The 21467-nt window shown below is 49.7% G+C and overlaps 8 protein-coding genes across 8 annotated transcripts; 4 read left to right on the plus strand and 4 right to left on the minus strand.

Annotated features, from left to right (window-relative positions):
- Positions 1-413: 413 nt before the first annotated feature.
- Positions 414-3968, plus strand: M430DRAFT_95961 (hypothetical protein; the record flags this gene model as incomplete). Its single annotated transcript, XM_024869918.1, has 2 exons — positions 414-1061; positions 1110-3968. The coding sequence occupies 2 exons, from the start codon at positions 414-416 to the stop codon at positions 3966-3968; spliced, it is 3507 nt and encodes a 1168-aa protein (XP_024724409.1).
- A 1048-nt stretch (positions 3969-5016) lies between these two features.
- Positions 5017-7222, minus strand: M430DRAFT_64323 (hypothetical protein). Its single transcript, XM_024869100.1, has 5 exons — positions 6971-7222; positions 6846-6917; positions 5978-6798; positions 5790-5923; positions 5017-5739 (listed from the first exon to the last, which is right to left on the minus strand). The coding sequence occupies exons 1-5, from the start codon at positions 7049-7051 to the stop codon at positions 5246-5248; spliced, it is 1602 nt and encodes a 533-aa protein (XP_024724410.1). The 5' UTR covers positions 7052-7222; the 3' UTR covers positions 5017-5245.
- Positions 7223-7419: 197 nt separating this feature from the next.
- On the plus strand, positions 7420-9185 carry M430DRAFT_115891 (hypothetical protein). Its single transcript, XM_024861609.1, has 3 exons — positions 7420-7550; positions 7619-7698; positions 7761-9185. Exons 1-3 carry the CDS (start codon positions 7500-7502, stop codon positions 9067-9069), a joined length of 1440 nt encoding a protein of 479 aa, XP_024724411.1. The 5' UTR covers positions 7420-7499; the 3' UTR covers positions 9070-9185.
- A 1163-nt stretch (positions 9186-10348) lies between these two features.
- Positions 10349-10836, plus strand: M430DRAFT_39849 (hypothetical protein; the record flags this gene model as incomplete). The annotated part of the gene is made up of 1 exon (XM_024867345.1): positions 10349-10836. The coding sequence occupies exon 1, from the start codon at positions 10372-10374 to the stop codon at positions 10834-10836; it is 465 nt and encodes a 154-aa protein (XP_024724412.1). The 5' UTR covers positions 10349-10371.
- A 969-nt stretch (positions 10837-11805) lies between these two features.
- M430DRAFT_48236 (hypothetical protein) lies at positions 11806-14723 on the minus strand (the record flags this gene model as incomplete). The annotated part of the gene is made up of 6 exons (XM_024867983.1): positions 11806-12494; positions 12545-13561; positions 13684-14336; positions 14387-14472; positions 14531-14623; positions 14685-14723. 6 exons carry the CDS (start codon positions 14721-14723, stop codon positions 11806-11808), a joined length of 2577 nt encoding a protein of 858 aa, XP_024724413.1.
- Positions 14724-15001: 278 nt separating this feature from the next.
- M430DRAFT_39851 (hypothetical protein) lies at positions 15002-16991 on the plus strand. The gene is made up of 4 exons (XM_024867346.1): positions 15002-15241; positions 15301-15400; positions 15724-16668; positions 16724-16991. Exons 1-4 carry the CDS (start codon positions 15174-15176, stop codon positions 16757-16759), a joined length of 1149 nt encoding a protein of 382 aa, XP_024724414.1. The 5' UTR covers positions 15002-15173; the 3' UTR covers positions 16760-16991.
- A 332-nt stretch (positions 16992-17323) lies between these two features.
- M430DRAFT_39852 (hypothetical protein) lies at positions 17324-17860 on the minus strand (the record flags this gene model as incomplete). Its single annotated transcript, XM_024867347.1, has 1 exon — positions 17324-17860. The coding sequence occupies one exon, from the start codon at positions 17858-17860 to the stop codon at positions 17336-17338; it is 525 nt and encodes a 174-aa protein (XP_024724415.1). The 3' UTR covers positions 17324-17335.
- Positions 17861-20218: 2358 nt separating this feature from the next.
- Positions 20219-20995, minus strand: M430DRAFT_25566 (hypothetical protein; the record flags this gene model as incomplete). Its single annotated transcript, XM_024865261.1, has 1 exon — positions 20219-20995. One exon carries the CDS (start codon positions 20993-20995, stop codon positions 20219-20221), a length of 777 nt encoding a protein of 258 aa, XP_024724416.1.
- Positions 20996-21467: the final 472 nt, after the last annotated feature.

The raw sequence follows: 21467 nt of genomic DNA on the forward strand, positions 1-21467 counted from the left end.
CCCCCCCGTTGCTGGTTTGCTCTCCCCTCCCCTCTGCTCCCCTCTTCCCGATCTTGCGGTTGGAAAAAGTCGAAACTTGCTGAAACTTGCACTAAGCAGAGACGGTGGATCTGCCTTCCGCCCCGTGAGTCCGCTCCGCCGTCGTGAAGCTACTACTGCTACAGCCTACTGCTGCAAAAACCGCTGGCTATCGTCCCGTCAGCCAAGACGAATTTTCGCTGGTTGGCCGCGCTCGCCTCGCCTATCTGCAGGCCCCTTTGCACCTTAGACCAAGACCTTAGAGCCTTGGACCCCTTCGTTCCCTTCCTGCACGCTCATCCCCTCCCCCATTCCCTCCTTTTGCACCACCGCAACTCGTCAATCCCTCCATTGCATCGTCGCGACGGAGCGGGCCAGTCCTGAAAGCCATTTAGATGCGGAGGCGATCGTCGGGATCGGCCGCAGAGGAAGAAGGCGACGATTCCCCAGCGGATGCAGACCTACCCTCCTCCCTCGAGGGCGCCGGGGCCTGCTCGGGTGAGCCCATCTTGACTCGGGACTCGAATAATCGCCAGGCGACCGCAGTCCAGCCAATTCGCCCGAACGCGTCCTACGAGCTGGACCGGCGGAAAAGCATCGAGACGCGGAGGAGCATCGACGCGAGGCCCTCCATAGCCCGCAGTCGGGCTTCAAACAATACGACTTGGAAGCTGGCGGAAGCGCGGAATGGCCAGATGGAGAAGAATCGGTCCGCCGAACCTGCCGTGATCACGGTGGCCTCGAAAGAGGCCATTGCTGCTGAGAAGATACCTGAACCACGACTGAATGCCCGTCGCTCGAGACTGCGAAACCCGTGGGCATGTTCTGCCCTCACGATCGTCACCACTCTCGTGGCCTTGCTCTCCCTAGCGGCCATTATTCATTCATTTACAAGTCGACAATTGGACACGAAAGGATGCCGCATGTCATATATGAGACCCTCTTTTGCGAAGCTCTCGGATTTCGACACCGAACACACGCGTTTTGCGAGCAAGTATTCAGTTTACTTGTACAGAGAGGGGATGGTAGACGAGGATACAAAGGTATGGCGGGTTTCCTCATGATGTAAACAATACTGACATCTGCGGTAGGTTAAAGGAGTTCCTGTGCTTTTCATCCCTGGGAATGCCGGTAGCTACAAGCAGGTTCGCCCAATCGCGGCCGAGGCTGCGACCTACTTCCACGATATCGTACGACACGATCCTGCGGCGATTAATGCTGGCGCGCGAAATCTGGACTTTTTCACGGTTGATTTTAACGAAGATATAACTGCTTTCCATGGGCAAACGATGCTGGACCAGGCAGAATACCTGAACGAGGCAGTTGCGTACATTTTATCGCTATACCACGATCCTCGCAGGTCCGAACGAGACCCCGATCTTCCGGATCCTACCTCTGTCATTATCCTCGGGCATTCAATGGGAGGTATAGTTGCGCGGACGATGCTGATCATGCCGAATTACCAATCGAATTCGATCAACACAATCATTACCATGTCGGCTCCGCATGCGAGACCTCCAGTCTCCTTCGATGCAGAGATTGTCAACACCTACAAGAGAATCAACGACTATTGGAGAGAAGCATATTCGCAAAAGTGGGCGAATAACAATCCCTTGTGGCACGTTACCTTGGTATCCATAGCTGGAGGGGGGCTAGACACGGTCGTTCCGTCAGATTACGCCAGTTTGGAGTCCCTCGTGCCAGATACCCATGGCTTCACCGTATTCACCTCATCTGTACCGAACGTATGGACAAGTATGGATCATCAGGCAATCCTTTGGTGCGATCAATTCCGGAAAGTCGTAGTCCGATCATTATACGACGTAATTGATGTCAACCGGCCTGCTCAGACGAAACCGCGAGCCGATAGGATGAGAATCTTCAAGAAGTGGTATTTGACAGGTATGGAGGCCATCGCTGAGAAGACTCTGTCGCAGAAAGAACCTACCACGCTCTTAACCTTGGAGGATAATTCGAACTCGATTATTGCCCAGGGGGAACGATTGACGCTTCGAAAGTTTGGCCAGTCTCGCAAACCGCACGCACATCTTCTACCCATACCTCCGCAGGGTACACCAGGGGGAAAGAGGTTCACGCTCTTGACAGATCAAAAACTGGATGCTCCAGGCGGCGCCGGGAAATTGGAGGTTCTGTTCTGCAGCGTATTTCCGCTGCACCCAGGGCAGTCAGCAACTTTATTTTCTATGAATATGGACCTTTCCGGGGACAGCTCTGGGTCCACAAGGCTGGCCTGCAAGAACGCTGCCTCCGATGTCATCACGCTCCCTGCATCAACGAGATCGAGCAAACGGCCCTTTTACCTCGATCAAGAAAAGGAGGTGCTACCATTCTCTTACTTACAGTATGATTTGGAAGACATTATGGACCACCAGTTTGTTGCTATTGTTGATAAAGCGGTGGATCCAACTCCCGGCTGGGTAGTGGCTGAGTTTAGTGACAACGTACAGTCACATCGGATTCGTTCGCTTGGGCTTCGACGACTCTTGGCCTTTGGAATGAAGATGAAGCTGCCGTCAAATAGGCCCATGGTTGCGGAGGTCAAGATTCCTGCACTCCACTCCAGTCTATTAGCCTACACCTTGGAGATGGAAAATCAAGTTTGCGGGGATGAATCCGAACTCTTTACTCCGCTCCTTCGACAATACATATCAGAGCCCTACGAGTCGAAGTACTTTGTCAATGTAAGACATGCCGATATCAATCTGCATGGCGTTTCGCCCTTCATGCCACCTCCCCTCAAGCACAAGGAGGCCCCAGATGGGCTGAGCCTCCAGTTTTGGACAGATCCTACCTGCAATTCCAGCATCAGGGTCTCCTTGAAGGTTGATATCCCAGGGAGCTTAGGGAAGCTGTATATGCGGTACAGGACCGTCTTTGCTGCTTTCCCACTCCTGGTCGTTGCTCTTGTGTTGAGGAAACAGTTCCGGGTCTACGATGAGACGGGGGTTTTCATGCCCTTTGCTGAGAGTCTGGACTTGTGTCTTCGCCAGTCCCTGCCTCTTGTCCTCCTCGCTCTCACGTGTCTGTCAGTGTCGCTTGCACAAGCAAGCTTAGCACCCCCTCGAACCTCATCTGGCGGCTGGTGGGGCTGGGGTGGCAATGCGACGGAGCCACAGATTGATTTTACGAAGAACGACCTTCTGGTGGGCGCACAAGATCCAATCTTCTGGTTCATGGTTCCTTTAATAGGGCTCATCTGTGTTGGAGTTTGTGTTGTGGTCAATTATGCAACGCTTTCCCTCACTCACGTTTCCAGTACCTTGTATGGATTATTGAGTGTCAAGCCAGCATGGCTACGAAACGATGATAAGAGAAGAGCAATATCTCCGGCCTTCGCACCATCAACTCCTCGACGCCGAATCTTGACCACCGCCGTCCTGCTGTTCCTAGTTTCGACCGTCATCCCTTACCAGTTCGCGTACCTGGTTGCGTGTCTTGTCCAGATAGCAACCTGTGCCCGAGCTCTTCGCTTTGCTCGAGAAGCTCGCTCGAATACGAGTTATAACTTCTACAATTATGTTCATTCGATCCTAATCCTTATGTTGTGGATACTACCGATTAATCTACCCATCCTCGTGGTCTGGATTCGTAATCTAGCGGTCCACTGGCTTACTCCCTTCTCCTCCCACCACAACGTCCTTTCTATCATGCCGTTCATCCTCCTGGTCGAGACGCTTACCAGTGGCAAGATGGTCCCACGAGTTATGTCACGCCTCCGCCACCTCACGAGCGTCTTCTTCTTCTGCATTGCTATCTATGCCGCAGTGTACGGAGTGACTTACGCCTACGTGCTTCACTACCTCGTCAATTTTGTCGCCGCATGGCTCGTCGCCATCCACTCCTCCGCCTCGTCATGGACACTAGCGGGCATAAGCTCGGTATTCGAATCAGACGGGAACGAGGGTCGCAAGCGAGGGAAGACCCCCTGAAGCAATCCGATGATTTAGCATCGATCACGACCAGGAACGAACCGACACGACACGGTGCCCTAACCAAGGCATCCTTATTTCCCCATTTACGCTAGATTCTGCATCCATTCATAACCGGCGTTTACCAGCATATATAAGCGTTTTTCAAATCTTTTTTTCTCGCGACTGGGGCTTTTCTCTAGACAGTGTTCTGCATGCTCGCATTTGTCGTGCTCGCTGTACATAGGGTATCTTGTTTTTTTTTTTTCCTCGGTCCATCCTGTACCCTTTTCGCTCGCGCTCGCCGAGCGCTCGAGCTTGTGTTTTTGTTTCGGTGGTGTTCTTCTGCCCTGTCTGCATCTGATGGAGAGGGCCCGCGGGCCACATTAATGTTTATACCTACCATCCCCACCTCGATCCGGGAATGAGCGCGCGACCCCGGGTAGAAAAGAGGAGGAAGGCAGGAAGAAGATGAAGATGAAGAAGAAAACGTTGTTTGTATATTCGGAGCCCACCTAGCTCGAAAATGGCCTTTTGCGGGAGGAGACGAAATCCGAACCCACCTCCCTCTTTTTTCTCACCATCTCGCTTAGCTAGGCGGGGCTTGGCTGGCTGCGAGTGAAAGAGAGGGAGGGAGGGGTAAGCGTTGCGTTGCGTTGGCGCTTGGGAATGAATATTTCACGGCCTGTCGCATACTTGCTTGCCTGCTTGCGGATTGATAGGTCGAATTTTTTTTGGCTTGGCTTGGCTTGGGCTCGTTGGGGTTGGTAGATGAGTTTGGTAGATAGAAAATACGCGCCTATTGTGTGTTGTTGTTCTTCTCTTCTCTTTTTTTCTGCTGAGAGGAGAGAGAGCAGCAGCAAACACGAGACCTTGAATATAGAGACCCGATGAGATGAGGAATGGAATGGAATGGAATGTTGTTCATACAGTAACCCTACCTTACCTTACCTACTTCCCTCAAATCATGTAATAAACTGCTGAATGTGAGTGAGTGAGGAAAAGAAGATACCGACGACCGCAGTCTATGTATGTATGTATGTATTCATCTATACCTATCTATTTAGGTACCTATCTATTTATTTATCCAACGCCTACCAGGTTACACATAATTCGATCGATCGTGACTCGAGAACAAGAAAAAAAAAGAAAAGGAACGAAGGCATGACACGGAAACAGAAAATCAAGGAAACAAATATGTAAAAGACGGAAGCTAGCTAGCAAGCAAGCAGGCAAGCAAGCAGGCAAGTCATGATGAGATAAGATTTCATAACAACAAAAGCGCCCCCCGGGGCTATCTAGGCCTCCCTGCCCTCCAAATCCTTAATGCGGGCCTCCTCCTCGCGGCGCGCGCGCTGCGTATACTGAATACTGAACAGGCTGACCAGCAAGCCCAGCAAGCAGGCGACGACGGTGACTAGGTAAGCGCTACGATAGCAAGCCAAGCCCTCAGTGCACTCGCGCTCGCCATTCCCCTTGACGATGGAGTGGCGATCGTAGACGGCGCCGTAGAACAGATTGAAGATGTTGCCGCTGAGGACCGGGGACAGGGTCATGCAGCCCCAGTTGGTGCTCAGACCGTGCACGCCGAAAGCTTCGGCGACGAGGGATGGGAAGCAGCCGAAGAGGAAGCCGTAGCCGAGACCCGTGAGGCTGGATACGAGGGTGAGGAAGTGCGGGTTTTGGATCGAGAGCGCGGAGAGTTGCGCGATGAGGAAGACGAGGGAGGCGAGCGTGAGGCACCAGAGCCGCGACGCTTTGAGGACTTTGACGAGGAAGTCGGATCCTACGCCTGGAGGGGGTTAGTTGAGACCTCCTTTTGGGGGGGGGAAAGAGACTTACCACTTGTGAGTCGGCCTATGCAACTACAGATGGAGAGAATGGACACGTGCATGGCTTGGCGCTTCATGATGAAGTCGTCTGTAGCGGAATCGTCGTAGTGTCTCCATAAGGCAGTTGCATCGTTGCCAATATTGCTGTTCATGCGGTTAGGACTTATCAGGAAGAGAAAGATATACTACTTAACTTACTTGATCGTCATCAATCCTATACCCGTCAAGATCCCCATGAGGACGAAGAGCAACCAGAACTCAACCATGGGTAACATCTTTAGACCTCGGATATCTACACGGTGGGCATGATCCTTAACATGGTTCTCTTCAGGAATATCGCCCGGAGACGAGCTTGTGGATCTAGACAACAAGGAAGAAGTCTCGGACATCACGCCGCCAGGTGCCTCGGCCGCTGTATCTTGACTTAGGTTGTCTTCTTGGCCGGAATACGGAACTACAAAAGTAGACCTACCTGGCTCTTCCACGAGGACCCGCGCGGCACGATACTTGCTCTCCTCTGATCTTGTCCTATAAAGCTGTTGCGAGTCGGTCATTCCAGCTTCGGTTGTCGGCACGGCGGCGTAATGTGGATGTGGCAGGACCCGTAGGAAGAAGAAAGGGACAAACACCAGTCCAAAGGTCCCATAGGCAAGCAGCATTAAAAAGTGTCCTGTCGATCCTGGGAGCACAAATTGTGCAAACATGGAGAAGAAGAAGGCGCTCAATCCAAAGGCGGCTACGGGAATCCCGGTGGCAGTCCCTCGATGGTGAGGCCAGTTAAGGGCGGACGTCTTCACAGCAGCGGCGAAGGCAGCGCAGCCACCAAGGCCAGTGAAGAAGGAGAACATGCAGAGTAACGGCATTGACCCTGACCCCCTATCATATGCTTGGTGTAGAGGGAAGTAGCCCGCGCCCAGAAGTATTGCGCCCATTAGGACAGCGCTCCGTGGTCCCTTTGTATCCACCAGCATTCCAATAGGTATCCCCATCGAGTACATCCCCAGATTTCCAGCCGCGCCCTGAACCAATCAGTATATAATCGAGCCAGATATTCCGGATCGCTCACTATCAGGTTCTGCTGCGTTGATGATAGGCGTAGCTTGTCTGCAAATTGGGGACCCCATGCCGAATAGACATACTGCTCTTATTAGCATTGGTATGTCACGGTATATTGTAAACTTCTTGACATACGTTGGTTCCGCATGCCAATGATATCAATGTCGCCGCCACGCTCGACACCACCCGCGCCGTTTGTAGGGATTTCTCCGACATGGTTGGTGCCGGACTGGATTCAGAGAAGGGCGGTTTCAGTGCTTTATCATGATGCAGGATGTGGAAATCAACGATGGCTGAAATGGATCATGCTCGTGGACTCAATTGTGGCACGGTGTGTTGAGAACTAGAGATTCGTAAGTTGGGGGTCTGGAAGATATCGGATTATCGGATTATCTAATTGCTATGGAGATGACGAGGACCCGTCGCGTTATCTCAAGCCAGGGGGATCTACGGGGAGGCGCAGAAACATGCTGCGCTAAGACACTATCTTAGGACTAGCGCAACATGGCAACAGCCGCGCGGATATTCGAGGAACGTCCTTATGACGCCGCCTGCTTCTTCCACAACAGACATCCATCCATCCTCACCGGCATCTGCATAGAAACCCAGGGGTTGCGGGGTCTCATTAACATCAAGATATCTTACTGCGATAGAGTACTCCAATATGGGTGCTGCACTGTCTCTGCCGCTAATGGCTTTGCCAAGCGTGGGCACAGTACGTCATGCGCTTCCTCCCAAACCTCCAACCTCCAAGACAACATAGTTACTGACATGCATCTCTAGCTTGTTACCTTCGCTGCAAGCTGCTGCGGTGCGGCTACCTGCTCTGCAGTGTGTAGTGCGTGCGGCAAATGTGGGAACAGGTTCGTGAAATCTCCCGTCGCATCTCGATCTCAATTGACCTGGGTTCTGACCGTGAATGTAGTGTTGCTACACGTATTGCATACGCCCTTCTCCTCCTTGTGAACTCGATACTGTCATGGATTATGCTCACGCCATGGGCGATCAACAAGCTACAGAAATTAACCTTCGACTATATGAAAATCAGCTGCCCCGAAGGAGAGTGCTATGGTTGGGTGGCAGTGCACCGGATCAACTTTGCGCTTGGAATCTTCCACATTATAATGGCTTTCCTCCTCCTCGGAGTCAATTCTTCAAAGAATCCACGAGCATCCATACAAAATGGGTTTTGGGGTCCGAAAATCATTGCTTGGCTGGCGTTGATTGTGGTCTCATTCCTCATCCCAGATGGCTTCTTCATGATTTGGGGCAACTACATCGCCTTTGCCGGTGCTACACTCTTCCTCCTCCTTGGATTGATTCTCCTTGTTGACCTTGCGCATACTTGGGCGGAATACTGTCTCGATCAGATAGAAGAGCATGAGTCACGGACTTGGAGAGGCATCCTGCTTGGATCGACGTTCGGGATGTACGCTGCTTCATTGGCCATGACTATCGTCATGTACATCTTCTTCGCTTCGAGCGGTTGCACGATGAACCAAGCATCCATCAGTATTAACCTGGTGCTCTTCTTGATCGTTTCCTTTATTTCGATACATCCGGCGGTCCAAGAATACAACCCTAAAGCGGGCCTGGCGCAGTCAGCGATGGTTGCCATATACTGCACTTACCTTACTATGTCTGCTGTCTCCATGGAGCCTGACGACAAGCACTGCAACCCTCTTATCCGAGCTCAAGGCACACGCACGACTTCGGTTGTCATTGGTGCTATTGTCACTATGCTCACAGTCGCATATACCACCACCAGAGCAGCTACACAAGGCGTTGCTCTTGGATCCAAAGGCAATAGTATCAGGCTACCTGATGATGATGAACATGATCTCGTTACTCAGCAACCAAACAGTCGCCGCGAAATGCGCGCTGCAGCTCTTCGCCAAGCCGTTGAAGAAGGAAGCCTTCCCGCCGATGCTCTCTTGGACGATGATGATGAGAGTGATGGCGGAAATACCGCGAAGGATGACGAGAGAACTTCTACCCAATACAGCTATGCCTTGTTCCATGTCATCTTCTTCCTGGCGACCACTTGGGTGGCAACCCTCCTGACCATGAGGTTCGAATCAGAAAAGAAAGATGAGTTTCAAGACTTCGAGCCAGTTGGACGAACGTATTGGGCTAGTTGGGTGAAGATAATTAGTGCTTGGATCTGTTATGGCATCTACGTTTGGACGCTTGTAGCGCCAATTGTATTGCCAGACAGATTTGACTTTTCATAGGGGGTTGGGGTTGCCTGTTTGTTAATTGTTGTACATTACTGATCATTGCATTGGTCTGAGCGAGGAGTTTCAGAATTCACATTCCGAGATACACACAATTCAAGTTATTCTCGTCTAATCAATATAAATGCTTTGTTTCCATTTCCAATCGGAGATTTATTCCCTTGCCCAGCTTACCGCCGCGTTCCTTTCTCCTACTCGGTTGCATTCTTGAAGTTATGGCTGAGATGTAGGTAAAAGACTCCAGCCATTTCCGAAGTCGAAAGCGGCACCAAAGCTGGAAGAGCCCTCGGCGCTGGGCAGAGTATGAGAGCCTGGCGTGCTCTGAGAGTCATGAAAACTTTCAGTTCCAGGATCTACATGGAGACTGGAAGGACTGTTGGGGGCGAAATAGCCATCGAAACCAGCAGTAGATTCGCAAGCGGGAAGAGGATTGAAGCTTGGATCCCGTTGAGATCCAACTGGTGCCAGGCTTCTAGTTGGCTCCTCTGAGGATTGATCTGTCATAACATACGTGAATACTTTGCAGATCACTTTATCACCATGGATCTGGTATCCTTTTGATCAAACCTGTGATCATCGACTTAGATAAAGTACCGATCATAATTAGTGCAATCCTCAAAACCCCATGCGCTCCTTGTCTGAAAGGTGAAATCAAACTGGAAGGCTATTGGATGTAATCGTGGTGAGCTTAGAGATGCAATGCTCCCAATCAGGCTTCTTCGTCTCAAAGTAGGGATATCCAGCAGCTATTTCTCGAGTGCCTCCCAAGTTCACGCCATGCAGTCATTGAGAAGTCAAAACACCAAGCCCTATGAATGAACTGTATACTTATATTCTGGAAATCGTTGATGGTATATCACATTGTTCTATCCTGAACGACCTTGGCGACCTTATCCGCCCGGCTCTTGCCTTCTGCGACACTTTACCAAGCAAAGTTAGAAACTCAAACAGAACATTTAAGGATACTTATCTCGAGGCAGGCATCGTCGAGGATATTCCCCATGAGGTCTGATGGAATTGAAGAACGATCCAGGTAATAATGTCACCAGCGAGGAGCATTTTGATCCTACAACTTGTCTTTACCTCCCTCTTCTTCTACCCATTGCTAGTCCCACTATTACCTGAAGCCTTCCAGAAGGCCACGTCTTCCTCATCAGAAGTTGATCTGCCCGGTTCTGAAGACTGAGCCCAAGTTTCAGTTGGACAAGCGGAGCGGAAACCAAATGATATTGAAGCCTCGACGGCTTTTCGAGGTCGATATTGATAACCAGGAAGGAAACCCGACAGAAAATCTTATGAATGATAATGGTTGAGATTCACTCCCCTCAAAGCATACCCCTAAGATTCAGCATTGCTAATGTACGCTTTCGCAGAAAATCCATCGACGATCCGAAATCACCACCACCTGACCCATACCCAATTAAAGCGCGAGACTCATTGTTTACTAGGTACAACCCATATGCAAACTCTCTTGAAGAGAGCTTCGAAATAGAAATCAATCACGGCGTCGTCATTCGTGAATTGGCAGCCAGACCCCAATTTGCTGGACGGATACCATCAAAGCGAAGAAGACTCTTGGAACTTGTAGAGCATTTACACAACCCGGGGATTCCTGCTGCAATGGAACAGCTTCGTGACGCCAGCCATTACATCAAGGTCATAAGTCAGACGATTCATCGCATCCAGTCTGCTTCCCACACGGAATCAAGACATTCAGTCAGCGACAATGTTGAGGAATGCCCGCAATGCACCCACGCCCTCTAGCACATCGATTGGCTTCTTGAGAAGTACATATATGGCACAGGAGGTCCTGGCTGTCTGTTTTGCCTTCGCTCTCTAAGCATGGCCGCTTTCGAGTCCTACTGGAAAGACACCACTTTCAACTAATATTGGCTCAGAGATTCGCAGTACAAAGCAGGGAAGAAGCAAAGAGACCACAACTCTTCAGCCCTGATCAGCCTTTATAGCTGAGGCTTCGCAGACTGATCCTACCAATCACATGATTCGCCGTCTATATCCTCCACGCTAACCGGGCCCCGACCTCTACCAACCAACCCTGACTTGTCTGCATGATCCACCAACCTCCACAATCCGTACTTACATCCCGATAGGATCGTTCGACAACAAAAAGACCACAAGTCTTTAGCCCTAATCAGCCCTTATAGCTCAATGGTAGAGCGCGTCACTAGTACTGCAAAGTCATGACGAGGTTGCCGCAAAAAGAAATGCGGCCAGGGCGAATGCCCTTAGACGGAATCGAACCGGCAACCTCGTCATTACTAGTGACGCGCTCTACCATTGAGCTATAAGGGCCTGAAAGGCCTGAAGTCCTGTGTGTCCTGGAGACGAAGCCCCAGGACAATTGCCCTTAGACGGAATCGAACCCAGTTCCCCTTTCCCCCATATCACCCTTTTTTTTTCCGCCAAAGCCCCAACATTCATGTCACATATACATACTGAATCTTGAGAGAGGACAGCTACAGAGAGGGATTGTTAGTACGGACAAGCGGGGAGGTCCTGGTTAGGCCGCGGTTAGGATCTACACGAAATTCACGAATTCACAGCGAAATTACCCCGGAATGGCCCTTTGAATGCCTTAAAACTAGACCAGAGACTCGTTGAGCAAGTATCAAGGCAAGCCAAGAGGTCGGACGACATGCAGACATACAATATCATTAGAGATGTACAGAATTCAATTAAGAGCTATTACACAGAGGAAATGTCCCCTTACTATTATCTGGCTTCATACTTTCCACCCACGAGCTTTTTGCTGATGTCAACATCTACCCAATTTGACGTCGACGATACGGAATCATCGGCGAATGGGTCTACGCTCTCCTCTTTGTCCCTGCCCTTGCTAGAATCCAAGCGTGAGAGACTGATACCGCTCAGGAGCGGGTGTGCAGCAGAACTATGAACCTCCCATTTCGCCTCGATATGGCCCGGCTCTGGCACGGCGCCCTCGGAACCAACAAATCTACAAATTACCTTATGCCACTCCTGTGAAAGACTCAGATTCCCCAAGCGCCAGTAAACGAGTGACTTCTCTTTGAGATGGGTGCCGGTTGGCTTGGTTTGGCAGCCGGTAGCTCTGGCACCAGTATATGTTGCGATGAGGACAAGATTATTAAATAATACGGGTTCGGAGCTGTATGCTGGATTCAGGCAATACTCTACGACGAGAGCTAGTTTATCGCCTTGTGGCTTCCAAGCCGGTTTGATAAGGAGCGGACCTTGAGAGGCTAAATTCGTTTCGTCAACGTGTACTCTGTATGTGAATGCCGCTGCGGGCTTTGATGAAATAGATGCAAGGTCGACTGTGAACTCGTCTGACTTGTCATCTGAAACTGGGTGAAGGAATGTCCGATTTGGCCCAATGGCTTCTAGATTAGGAAAATTGTTGACTCGAATAGTCTCATGTGCTTTTACAAGTTAGCATCGAGTCTTTGACACGTGAATATCATATGCTTACTGGGTGGTGCTTCATCCTCAATGTCAACCTTATTATAGACAAGAGCGACCTCGCCGCTCACCTTTGCCGTTTGAATGGTTCCATTTTCGAATGTTGCACTCACTGTTTCAATGATTGAGGCATTAAGCCCGGGTTGATGCATATCAGCGTGTTTCGTTACAGCATTAGTCGTGAGCGAGTGGCCTGAGCGAATCGACGTCGTGTCGGATGCAATTGGCGCAGGCGCAGCATGTTCGCTTGTTGATAATGATGCCAGAGCTGCAGCCCTACCAGCTGCAATCCCTGGAGACGGCGGCAGCGGGTGGTCGTGCGTTGGGACATCCAACGAGTTGGGCACATAAATTGTATTTCGAACATCTCGTCGTCCTCTCACAGTTCCCAACTTGCGACTTGGGGTTACCGATTGAGCGTGTCTCAGGGTGTTGGCAACATTTGATAACGCTGCTTGTGCATCCGCATCTTGCTCTGGAATGGGATCTCGTCGAATATCAAGTTTGAATTGATGCTGTTCTGCCTCCATCGCTGCGTCATGTTGTGCTTGGGAAATGGGGTCGTTCATTGCTCCTCGCACAATGAAGCCCTCGGAATCTCTACTGTTCTGAGGGGAGGAACTCGAGCGGTGTGGTGGTGGGCCGGGAGGAGGATGAACGCCAGCTAAATTAGGAGATCCGAAAGTAGTAGTGCCATTGGAGGCATTCGAAGCTGCGGTGGTAGGTAGCACATCTGCAATGAGCCCTGACTGTGGATTTGCACCATCAGCACCGCCGTTGGCGGATGCGGGGCCTGTTGGAGATTCTGCAAGGGCAGATAGACGGTTATCATGAGGAGCGGGCGGCGACTCCCGCAAATTACCTGACGAGGCGCGAGGAGATGGATGTGGCGGTCCTTCCCTGCTGTGGGTGTTTCGACTAAAGTTTGTAAAGCCTTTAGGGGGCGAAGGTGTTAGGTTGAATCCGCCATGAATACTTTGTCGTCTCCGCGCAAGCATTGTACCAAACCGGCTCTTCAACTTAGATTCTAAGACACTAGTTAGCAGAAGCATCTAAAGGTGTGGGAACTGCATCAACGCAGTATAATGAGATACCAGAATCCTATGCTCTGGATGTGTCAGGGAGAAATCTTACCTCCAGAATTCTCACGCCGCGCAGAATTCTCACTTGATCTCATGCTCGCGCTGTCGGTATTGCTATGCACTGGAGGTGCTGGTGGTGCACGTGGAGTCGCAGTTTGCGATGTATTGCCCGCATCATGAGATGGCTGTCTTGTCCTCCGCTCTGTCGCTGGCTTCCTGGAATTGTTTGAATTGGACCAGGCTCGAATCTCTTGCGCTGTATCGACCTCTAACAAGGCACTTAGAGTTTCCTCAACTGTAACCCTGTTCCGCTCAATCTGGTCCGCCTCGTGTGTTTCGTATTGCGTGAGGACATCGCGAAGGTGGTTCAACCGAGTCTCGTCCAAGGCCTGAAGGGTTTCGAATACGAATGGCGCCTGCGAATCCCATTGTTGTTTGGCACTCTGGAGCTGTGAGGTAGCGGTCTCTACCTTCTGAGTGCTAGCCTTGCCACCCTTCCTGGTCAGTTTGTCGGACTTGTCTTGAGCAGAGTCCAATTCCCTAGCCATGGCCGCCAAATTGCCCTGGATTGTAGTCATCGCCTGCATCTCGCGATTGCTCCCCACGAAGTTCCGCAACGGCTGCTCGACATCTGCTTCTATCCCGTGCGACAGTGTCGCATGGGACTGTGCTATGGACTCGGTCGCGAAAATGATCTTCTTCCAGGCGGCATCGAAGACACTGGTTCACGGTCAGTTTGTAATCGCATAGGGTCAATCGAGAGACTGTACCCCAGTTCACCTCCGACCTCTTGCAGTGGTCTGCGTGCAAGCTTCTTCAGTCCCGCAACATATGCTTCCTCGACCTTCCGGCGCTCCTGTGGAGATGTAAATAACGGTTCGTTCACGCGCGCCGGTCGAGGGATCTATCCGTACCTGGAGCCAATCCGCTATCTCACTATTAACCTTTCCAATCCTCTTCACGCGCTCATTGAGTTTCGCAACAGCTCCGGCTGGGGGCAGACGTTCCTTGGTTTGGTGTCAGTCGACGCGCAGAGGCACAAAGATGGCTGGAGTACAGCGCTCTTACCAGCATAGCAGGATACTCCTGCCGTGATAATGCCTCCATGATCAGAGTAATTCCTGACGGTCACAGAGAAAAGTGAAGGGTGCGCGCATAGTAATACGGGATTATATGCAATACCGCGATGGGCTTTGTAGTAGTTAATGACATCGATTTTTGCTGCTGAGCTCATCACTCGAAATCTCCACGATTCGGCTCTCGCGGGAAACCCCTGCTAAGGATGCACGTCGCATTACTCGTGCGAACGTACCACCAACAAAATTATGCAGTGCAATAGCGACGCTTCGTTGCTCAATTCTAATAAGAGATCTCATCCTTTCCAGGCCCTTTTGCTCTGTGATTTATACTTCGATATTGAAGCCTTAGTCTCTTTCGACTTTCCTTCAACCGTCTTAGTCAATACCAAGTACGACGCTCCAAAGACAAGGAGACAGATAGAGGTGGACCGTGAGGTTACGCCTCGAAGGCTTGGGTATGGATCCATGAGTTGAAGAAATGGCTCCCGTGTCAGATTGGAGATCTTCTCTTAGAGCAGTGGATCGATATGCCAATATAGAAAAGCTGTAAGTAAAAGCCAAGCCAGGAGAGAGTAGTCTTGAAGCTGATCACCACCATGATCCAGGAAAAGAGCCATCGAAGCCAAAGGCTTGAGCTCTACTGGTACTGCCCACAAAGCCGCCTTTGCTGCTGAAACTGATGCCTACAATACCTCTGAGTCCAGAGTAAGTCGAGTCTCTTTCTCAGATATCTCATTTGTCACGTGATTATATATCCTCCTTTTGGTTGTCAGAATTTGAAGTCAGCGAACTCTCCTGGGCCAGGTAAAACACTCCAAGAGCTCAGTCTGTTTGTACTCATAACCACTTGCTTCATACATATTACAGAAAACTGGTAACTGCTTGTTACGTATCCATCCAGCGAGGCTTGATAGTTTCCGTTTATTTTTGCACCTCCTTATCTCATAACATGATAGCCAGCTGGAGCTTGCCACTTTCCTTGAATTGTCTCTCTCAAATATTTATGCAGAAGCTCATATGTGCGTTAGGAAGCTTACGATGCAGCTTGCAATGCGATCACGAGCCAAGAGCCGCCAACGGACGACTCCAGTTTCCTTCAGGATCCCGATGGTCCAGGAATTACAATAGGGCGGTTCCAGAACTGCCACCATATTGCGAGTGGTCTAGTTTCTGAGGTCTATAAATCTGAGGCTGTGGCATTGAAAGTGATCACCGAGACTCACAACGTCGAGCCCCACAACCCCGGGCGAGAAGTGAAGATACTCCAGCAGCTATCCCATGCGTCAATAATCAAGCTCTCAGAGACCTGCAGAGATCAAGATGGCAGACTCGTTATGGTCTTTCCATTTATGCCTCTCACACTTGCAAAGATCATCAGTTCAGGACCAGTCTCTCCTGATCTCACGCGGAGATGTTTCCACGACCTCTTCTCGGCTCTCGCATACCTTCACGGGGAAGGTATCATACATCGGGATGTTAAGCCATCCAATCTCCTGCTGGCTTCTCCCAATGGACCTGCATACCTCTCAGATTTCGGCACTGCCTGGCATCCTACTCTCTCGACCAACGAGCCAGCTCATCACAAGATTCTAGAGGTCGGCACAACGTGTTATCGCGCTCCTGAAACATTGTTTGGTAACAGATCATATGGTTCTGGTATTGATATGTGGGCTGCGGGTGTAATGCTTGCTGAGTGTGTCCAAACACCACCCAAAGCTCCCTTCGAATCGAGGGATACGTCAGAGGACGGAAATCAGCTGGGTTTGATCTTGAGTATCTTCAAGACTATAGGTACGCCGACAAAGGAGACGTGGCCCGAGGCTGTAAATTTCAGCACACCTCCCTTTGAGTGGTATCAAGAATTCCCAGGGCATTCGTGGGATGAACTATTGCCAAACGCGGACGAGGAGGCGAAAGATTTGATTAAGAAGTTAGTGCGCTATGAAAGTGGATCGAGGTTAACAGCTATCCAGGTATGGATCCCCCTTTTCTATTATATGGACTCTGGTAACCTTTGTGTAACTCTAGGCTTTAGAACATCCGTACCTGGCAGCAAAGGGATAAATTTAGATTCTAGATTTATGCAGGAATCGTCGTCATTCTTCTTGGAATACTATGACTTTTTCCAGCCATTTGACAGAAATTAGATCATCTGGATTACCATGATGGTTTTAATATTTGAAGTAACGGCTATGGGTGGCTAAGGTATCTGGATATCGTCAATGTTTGGTGTGATTCTAGTGATTCTGGAAATTGACGACCAGCTTCTCTCAACAACCACATCTGACATCCTTGGGAGGTGGTGAGTGCCAAATGCGTTTAGATGGGTAGTCCTTCTGGTAACGTCTTGATTCACTGACTCTAAGCTTTTACATTCCCATTCCCCTTTTGCTTTTGCTTATGAATTGACTGTGGACACTTCCTTGCATCAAAATTCCCGGTGCCCTGTTTTGCTTTCTCCTTCTTGGCCCGCCGGACTTTTCTTTAGTTTTTCCGTGGCTGGTATAAAGAGAGAGTAGCGCCTCTGCGATCATGTTCGCGTCCTCAAGCCGAGGCGTGGGCGTGGTATGTGGGGGTGCCACAAGTGATTTGTCCCATCATTCAAACTATTTCCTGCTTTACACGAGGGGAAGATGTTGGCTATTCTGTGGTGGAATTCTCTGGTAGGGGAGGGTCCTCGACCGTAGGAGATGAAACTGTGATGGGCGGTGGTGGCAATTCTGGCCAAGGCGGAGGTGTCATAAACCTTTTCGCCATGAGAGTACATGTGAAACGATCCGAGTGTGTTTCGGTACCACAATGCACCTTGACATAGGAGCCCGTCTCCTTGAATAGACTGGAAATAAGATAAGCTTGGGACCTGAACTCGAGGTATCTATTGAAGTCGTCCTTGTCTTGTTGGTGAAATATGAACCGCGCTGGCTGCTCGTTCTCATGAATATGATTCCAGATTTTTAATTCGAGGAGCTTTCCACGGGGGTTTTGGAAAATAGTGTCCAGCAATGCTTCGGTTTCTTGGAAGATGAGAATTTCGAGGGCATAACTGGATAGCTCATTGATTATTGAGAGAGTTGTGCTCTGCTCCGTGCGGTCCTCGCATAATCCGTCTGCTTCTCTTACGATTCCAACCGTCTGGCAGCAGAACAATGGGTTTCTTCGATCCATCACGAATTGCCACAGTTTTGTCGGTTAGTCGGCTGATCGACGACGCATCGAGAACGGAGAGTACGTCGGTGGTCAATTGCCGTCGTCGATGTTGGGTTGGCCTAAAAGAATATTTCGGAGCAAAGCAACATATGTTATTGTAACTGATGGAAGTGAAATACGTATTCTGCTTTCCAAGATCAAAAAGCGTTGAAGCCTCCAAGTATCTGGCAATGGAGGAATATACCTAAATGCTTCCAAAAGAGGGAAGTCGCGAATAGTCTTCTCGTGCCGACGACATTGCTACAGCAGCAACCTCGGAAGTCTCGTCTTTTCAAACTTTGATTCAAGGACCATGAAACTACTTCTTCGAAAGAGCAGCTCCTTGCCTGGTTGAGTGGTGATACGATGACGCTGGGAAGTATATCTCACCAGTTCGTTGTGTCTCGAGATGAACGAATACCAGGAAGTAGCACTTTTGAAGAACTCTATTTCTTCTTCTTCTTTGAGTTAAGGTTTTCCATCAGTAGACATGCTTAACGAAGAAGGTTTGGATCCCTCCCATATGCGTTTAGTCATTGCTTCCAAACAACATGATATCTTACAGGGCCAGCAATTATCACTTGGATTGTAGAGCTGTCATTAAAATACCACCAGTATATTCAGAGCAGTCGATCAGGAACATTATTAAGAGCAAATTAAGAGCCCTTGTGTGTACCATCTGCGACGTTACTCGTATCTTTCTGCTAACTCCAGCATTAGAAAATGGCCCAACCCCCAGAATCCTGGGGCACTCTAGTCTGCCATCCAAACTCCATCACTCCTCGCCCCGCAATTAACCAGCATCACATACCCGCAATGCGCCCAACCAGTATATCCTCCGGACCCAATGTCTCAACTTTCGCACAAGCGATCCAGAACCACCGAATCTTTCGGGGTGAATCTGGACAGTACCGAAGAATGTTTGAAAACACAGCATGTTTTATCAGGGTTGTGAGGATGACGCGGTCATGTATAGTGAGGACCTACATAGCACTGAGCGATGAGCCAAACGTGGGTTTTCTTGATTTTTCTGCAGAAGCACCTTGCAGAGACTTCTTCAAATACTGTTCTCTACTTGTCGAGTGTATGAGGCTTCGGTGTAGGGATTGTGGGATGGCTTTCCAATGTTATTTCTATCTCAGGAATAGAGGGCGGGATGCAATGGATGGGCGGGAGAAGGAAAGGGCTCGTGACAGAGATTGGGAGACCGGGAAAGAGGATTCGGATTCATCAAAAGCCTCAGAGAGTTCTGGCCAAATTGGAGCAGGGAGGACAAGAAGACTGTGTGGACTAGCCCGAAGGCTTACGAATTCCTGGTGTCGGGGCGTGCGGTGGTATAGGAGCTTGTCGTCGAATAGCGCATGATCTGGGATTTTGGGATAACGCAGAGGTACAGCATATGGGTTGGCATAACTTCATACAATGAGGTACTTCTTCTGGGCATACGGGGATATAACTCCCAGTATTCAATCATTGTATCAAAAGAGCGGTCGCTTCAAGAAACTAGACATTGCCCCTTATCACGAGTTAACTATCACGTGATGCTAATCAAAACCAACGTTCAGCATCCATCCCCATGACAAGCGCCAATGCGACGTGCAACAAAACTTCCCTCTCCTGACCCAGCCAGCCAGTATCATGTGATGCTAAGGTAATCTCACTGGCCCTCTCAAGACAACAAGCGCCGAGCGCCGATGCGACGTGCAACAAAATCCCCTACCTACCTACCTAGTGACACATGATGATGCTACCTAGGTAGGTAGGTAGGTAATCCAACCAACGCTCATCACCATACCTTAGTTACAGCAAATCGAGTGACTGAGATCATTATTAACATAACATAACATAGTCAAACTTCTAAAGCTAGAGAACCAGGAAATAGAGAAAGAAGCAATTTGTTTGTTTGCACCTGATATATCCCCCTCTTTGATTGCCAAGCCAGATCTACCTATCTACTTCTTTCTGTTGACAATGGAACCTTGCCTATCCCACCCTCACGATTATGGATTCACGCGAGAATCAAAGAGTTCATGGTAAGATATTGGAAAGTTATCGACTATCTGTTCCATTTTCTATCCCACCCACACCGCTTGCTATAAGATATGGGAAGCAGGCTGTACAAGGCAAGCAAAACCAAGCTTTGAAAGTCCGGATTCTTGGATTTGCTCTCGCTGAGGTCTTAATTCATCCCGCTAACGCCATTTCTAATGCTGTTTCCTCTCTTTTACTAATACTTCAGTATAGAGACGGACCAAATTTTCGGCTAGTGGCCGACCCTCCCCTTGAAATCCTTCAACAAGCTCCCAAAGAGCAGCTCCCATCCGTAGTGTCAACAAGTCAATGAATTGCGGGACAGCTTAGCATCTCCACCTCCCTCTCAGACTGAGTCATCAATCCCATCACGACATCAAGTCCCTTATCCCCAAATGTCCATCTGTCATGTTTCTTCGAGTACACCTTCTCAAAGAACCCCACCCTGTACATACTGATATGCTTTGTACAACAATAGCTCTGGTAGCTACCTGGACCACTGGGGTTAAACGGCAGCAGTTTCGGCGTCCGCATGAGCTCCGCAAACCAGCCTTCGCTCTCATCCTGCAAGAATAGATGAGTGAAGACCTCCTCGCCTCTCACGACTTTGTTAACTTTGATGATGTATGCCACATCGCCGAGGATGTCGAACGTGGGGTTTTCAACTCGCCACTCAAGCGTAAGATTATTGACATGGGCGATGAAGTCCTCGATGATGGGGCCGTGTGTTTCATCCAGTTCGAGGGGCATCATAGGAGAGGCCCGGAAGTGCTTTATGAGGTTTGGGCAGCAGAAAAGCCTGGATTGCTCTTCGGGAAACTCACTGCGGCTCTCGAGTTTGGGACGGTCTAATTCTTGGCAGGCTTCTTCGAGTTCAGAGTCACAGTCTCTAGATGATTCGTCCTCCTCCGGGGAAGGGGATTTGTAGTCGCGTGGAGGTGCTTTGATGGATGGTCCGGCCCTCTTCAGAGTGTGAACTGGTCTGCGTAGGATTGGCTTTGTTCTTCCTTCGGTATCTGGAGAAAGTATCTGCCTAACGAGCTCAGCTGTCGACTTCGAGATAGGGCTTGATGAGACGTCCATTTTGGATCAGGCTGCTGTGAAGGCAATTTCGGATTGTACTGTTCTTGATCGACTAGCTTTAGATCCGACTATTTTGGGTCCAGGCGGGTTTGGATCCTGGAGAAATATTCAGATTTAGTGAATTACAGAAAAGAGAATAAAAGTGTAACTAACTGTACCGATAGTCGCGTTGTGCTGGATCTTGGCCGCTTAAAGAGAGCTCGCAACCTCTGTTGTTCTAGATGACAACAGAAGGATTTCAAATCCTTTGTCGAAAGTCGAAAGTAAAGTGAACTCTTCAAGCCAAGCCCCGGCAAGGATGACGAACAGTTGAATAGGCTTCGGTGCTCTGTGGTTGTCAAGATGGGATCTGTGTTATTATATTTTGACCATCGTATTTCTGACACGTGCTCTCGATCAGATCAAATCCAGAGTAAGCAAACGGCAGAGGAATTCAAACTCGCCAAATTAATATATTGTATGGTCTCACTAT

This window comes from Amorphotheca resinae, assembly GCF_003019875.1.
Source record: "Amorphotheca resinae ATCC 22711 unplaced genomic scaffold M430scaffold_2, whole genome shotgun sequence".
NCBI classification, from domain to species: domain Eukaryota; kingdom Fungi; phylum Ascomycota; class Leotiomycetes; order Helotiales; family Amorphothecaceae; genus Amorphotheca; species Amorphotheca resinae.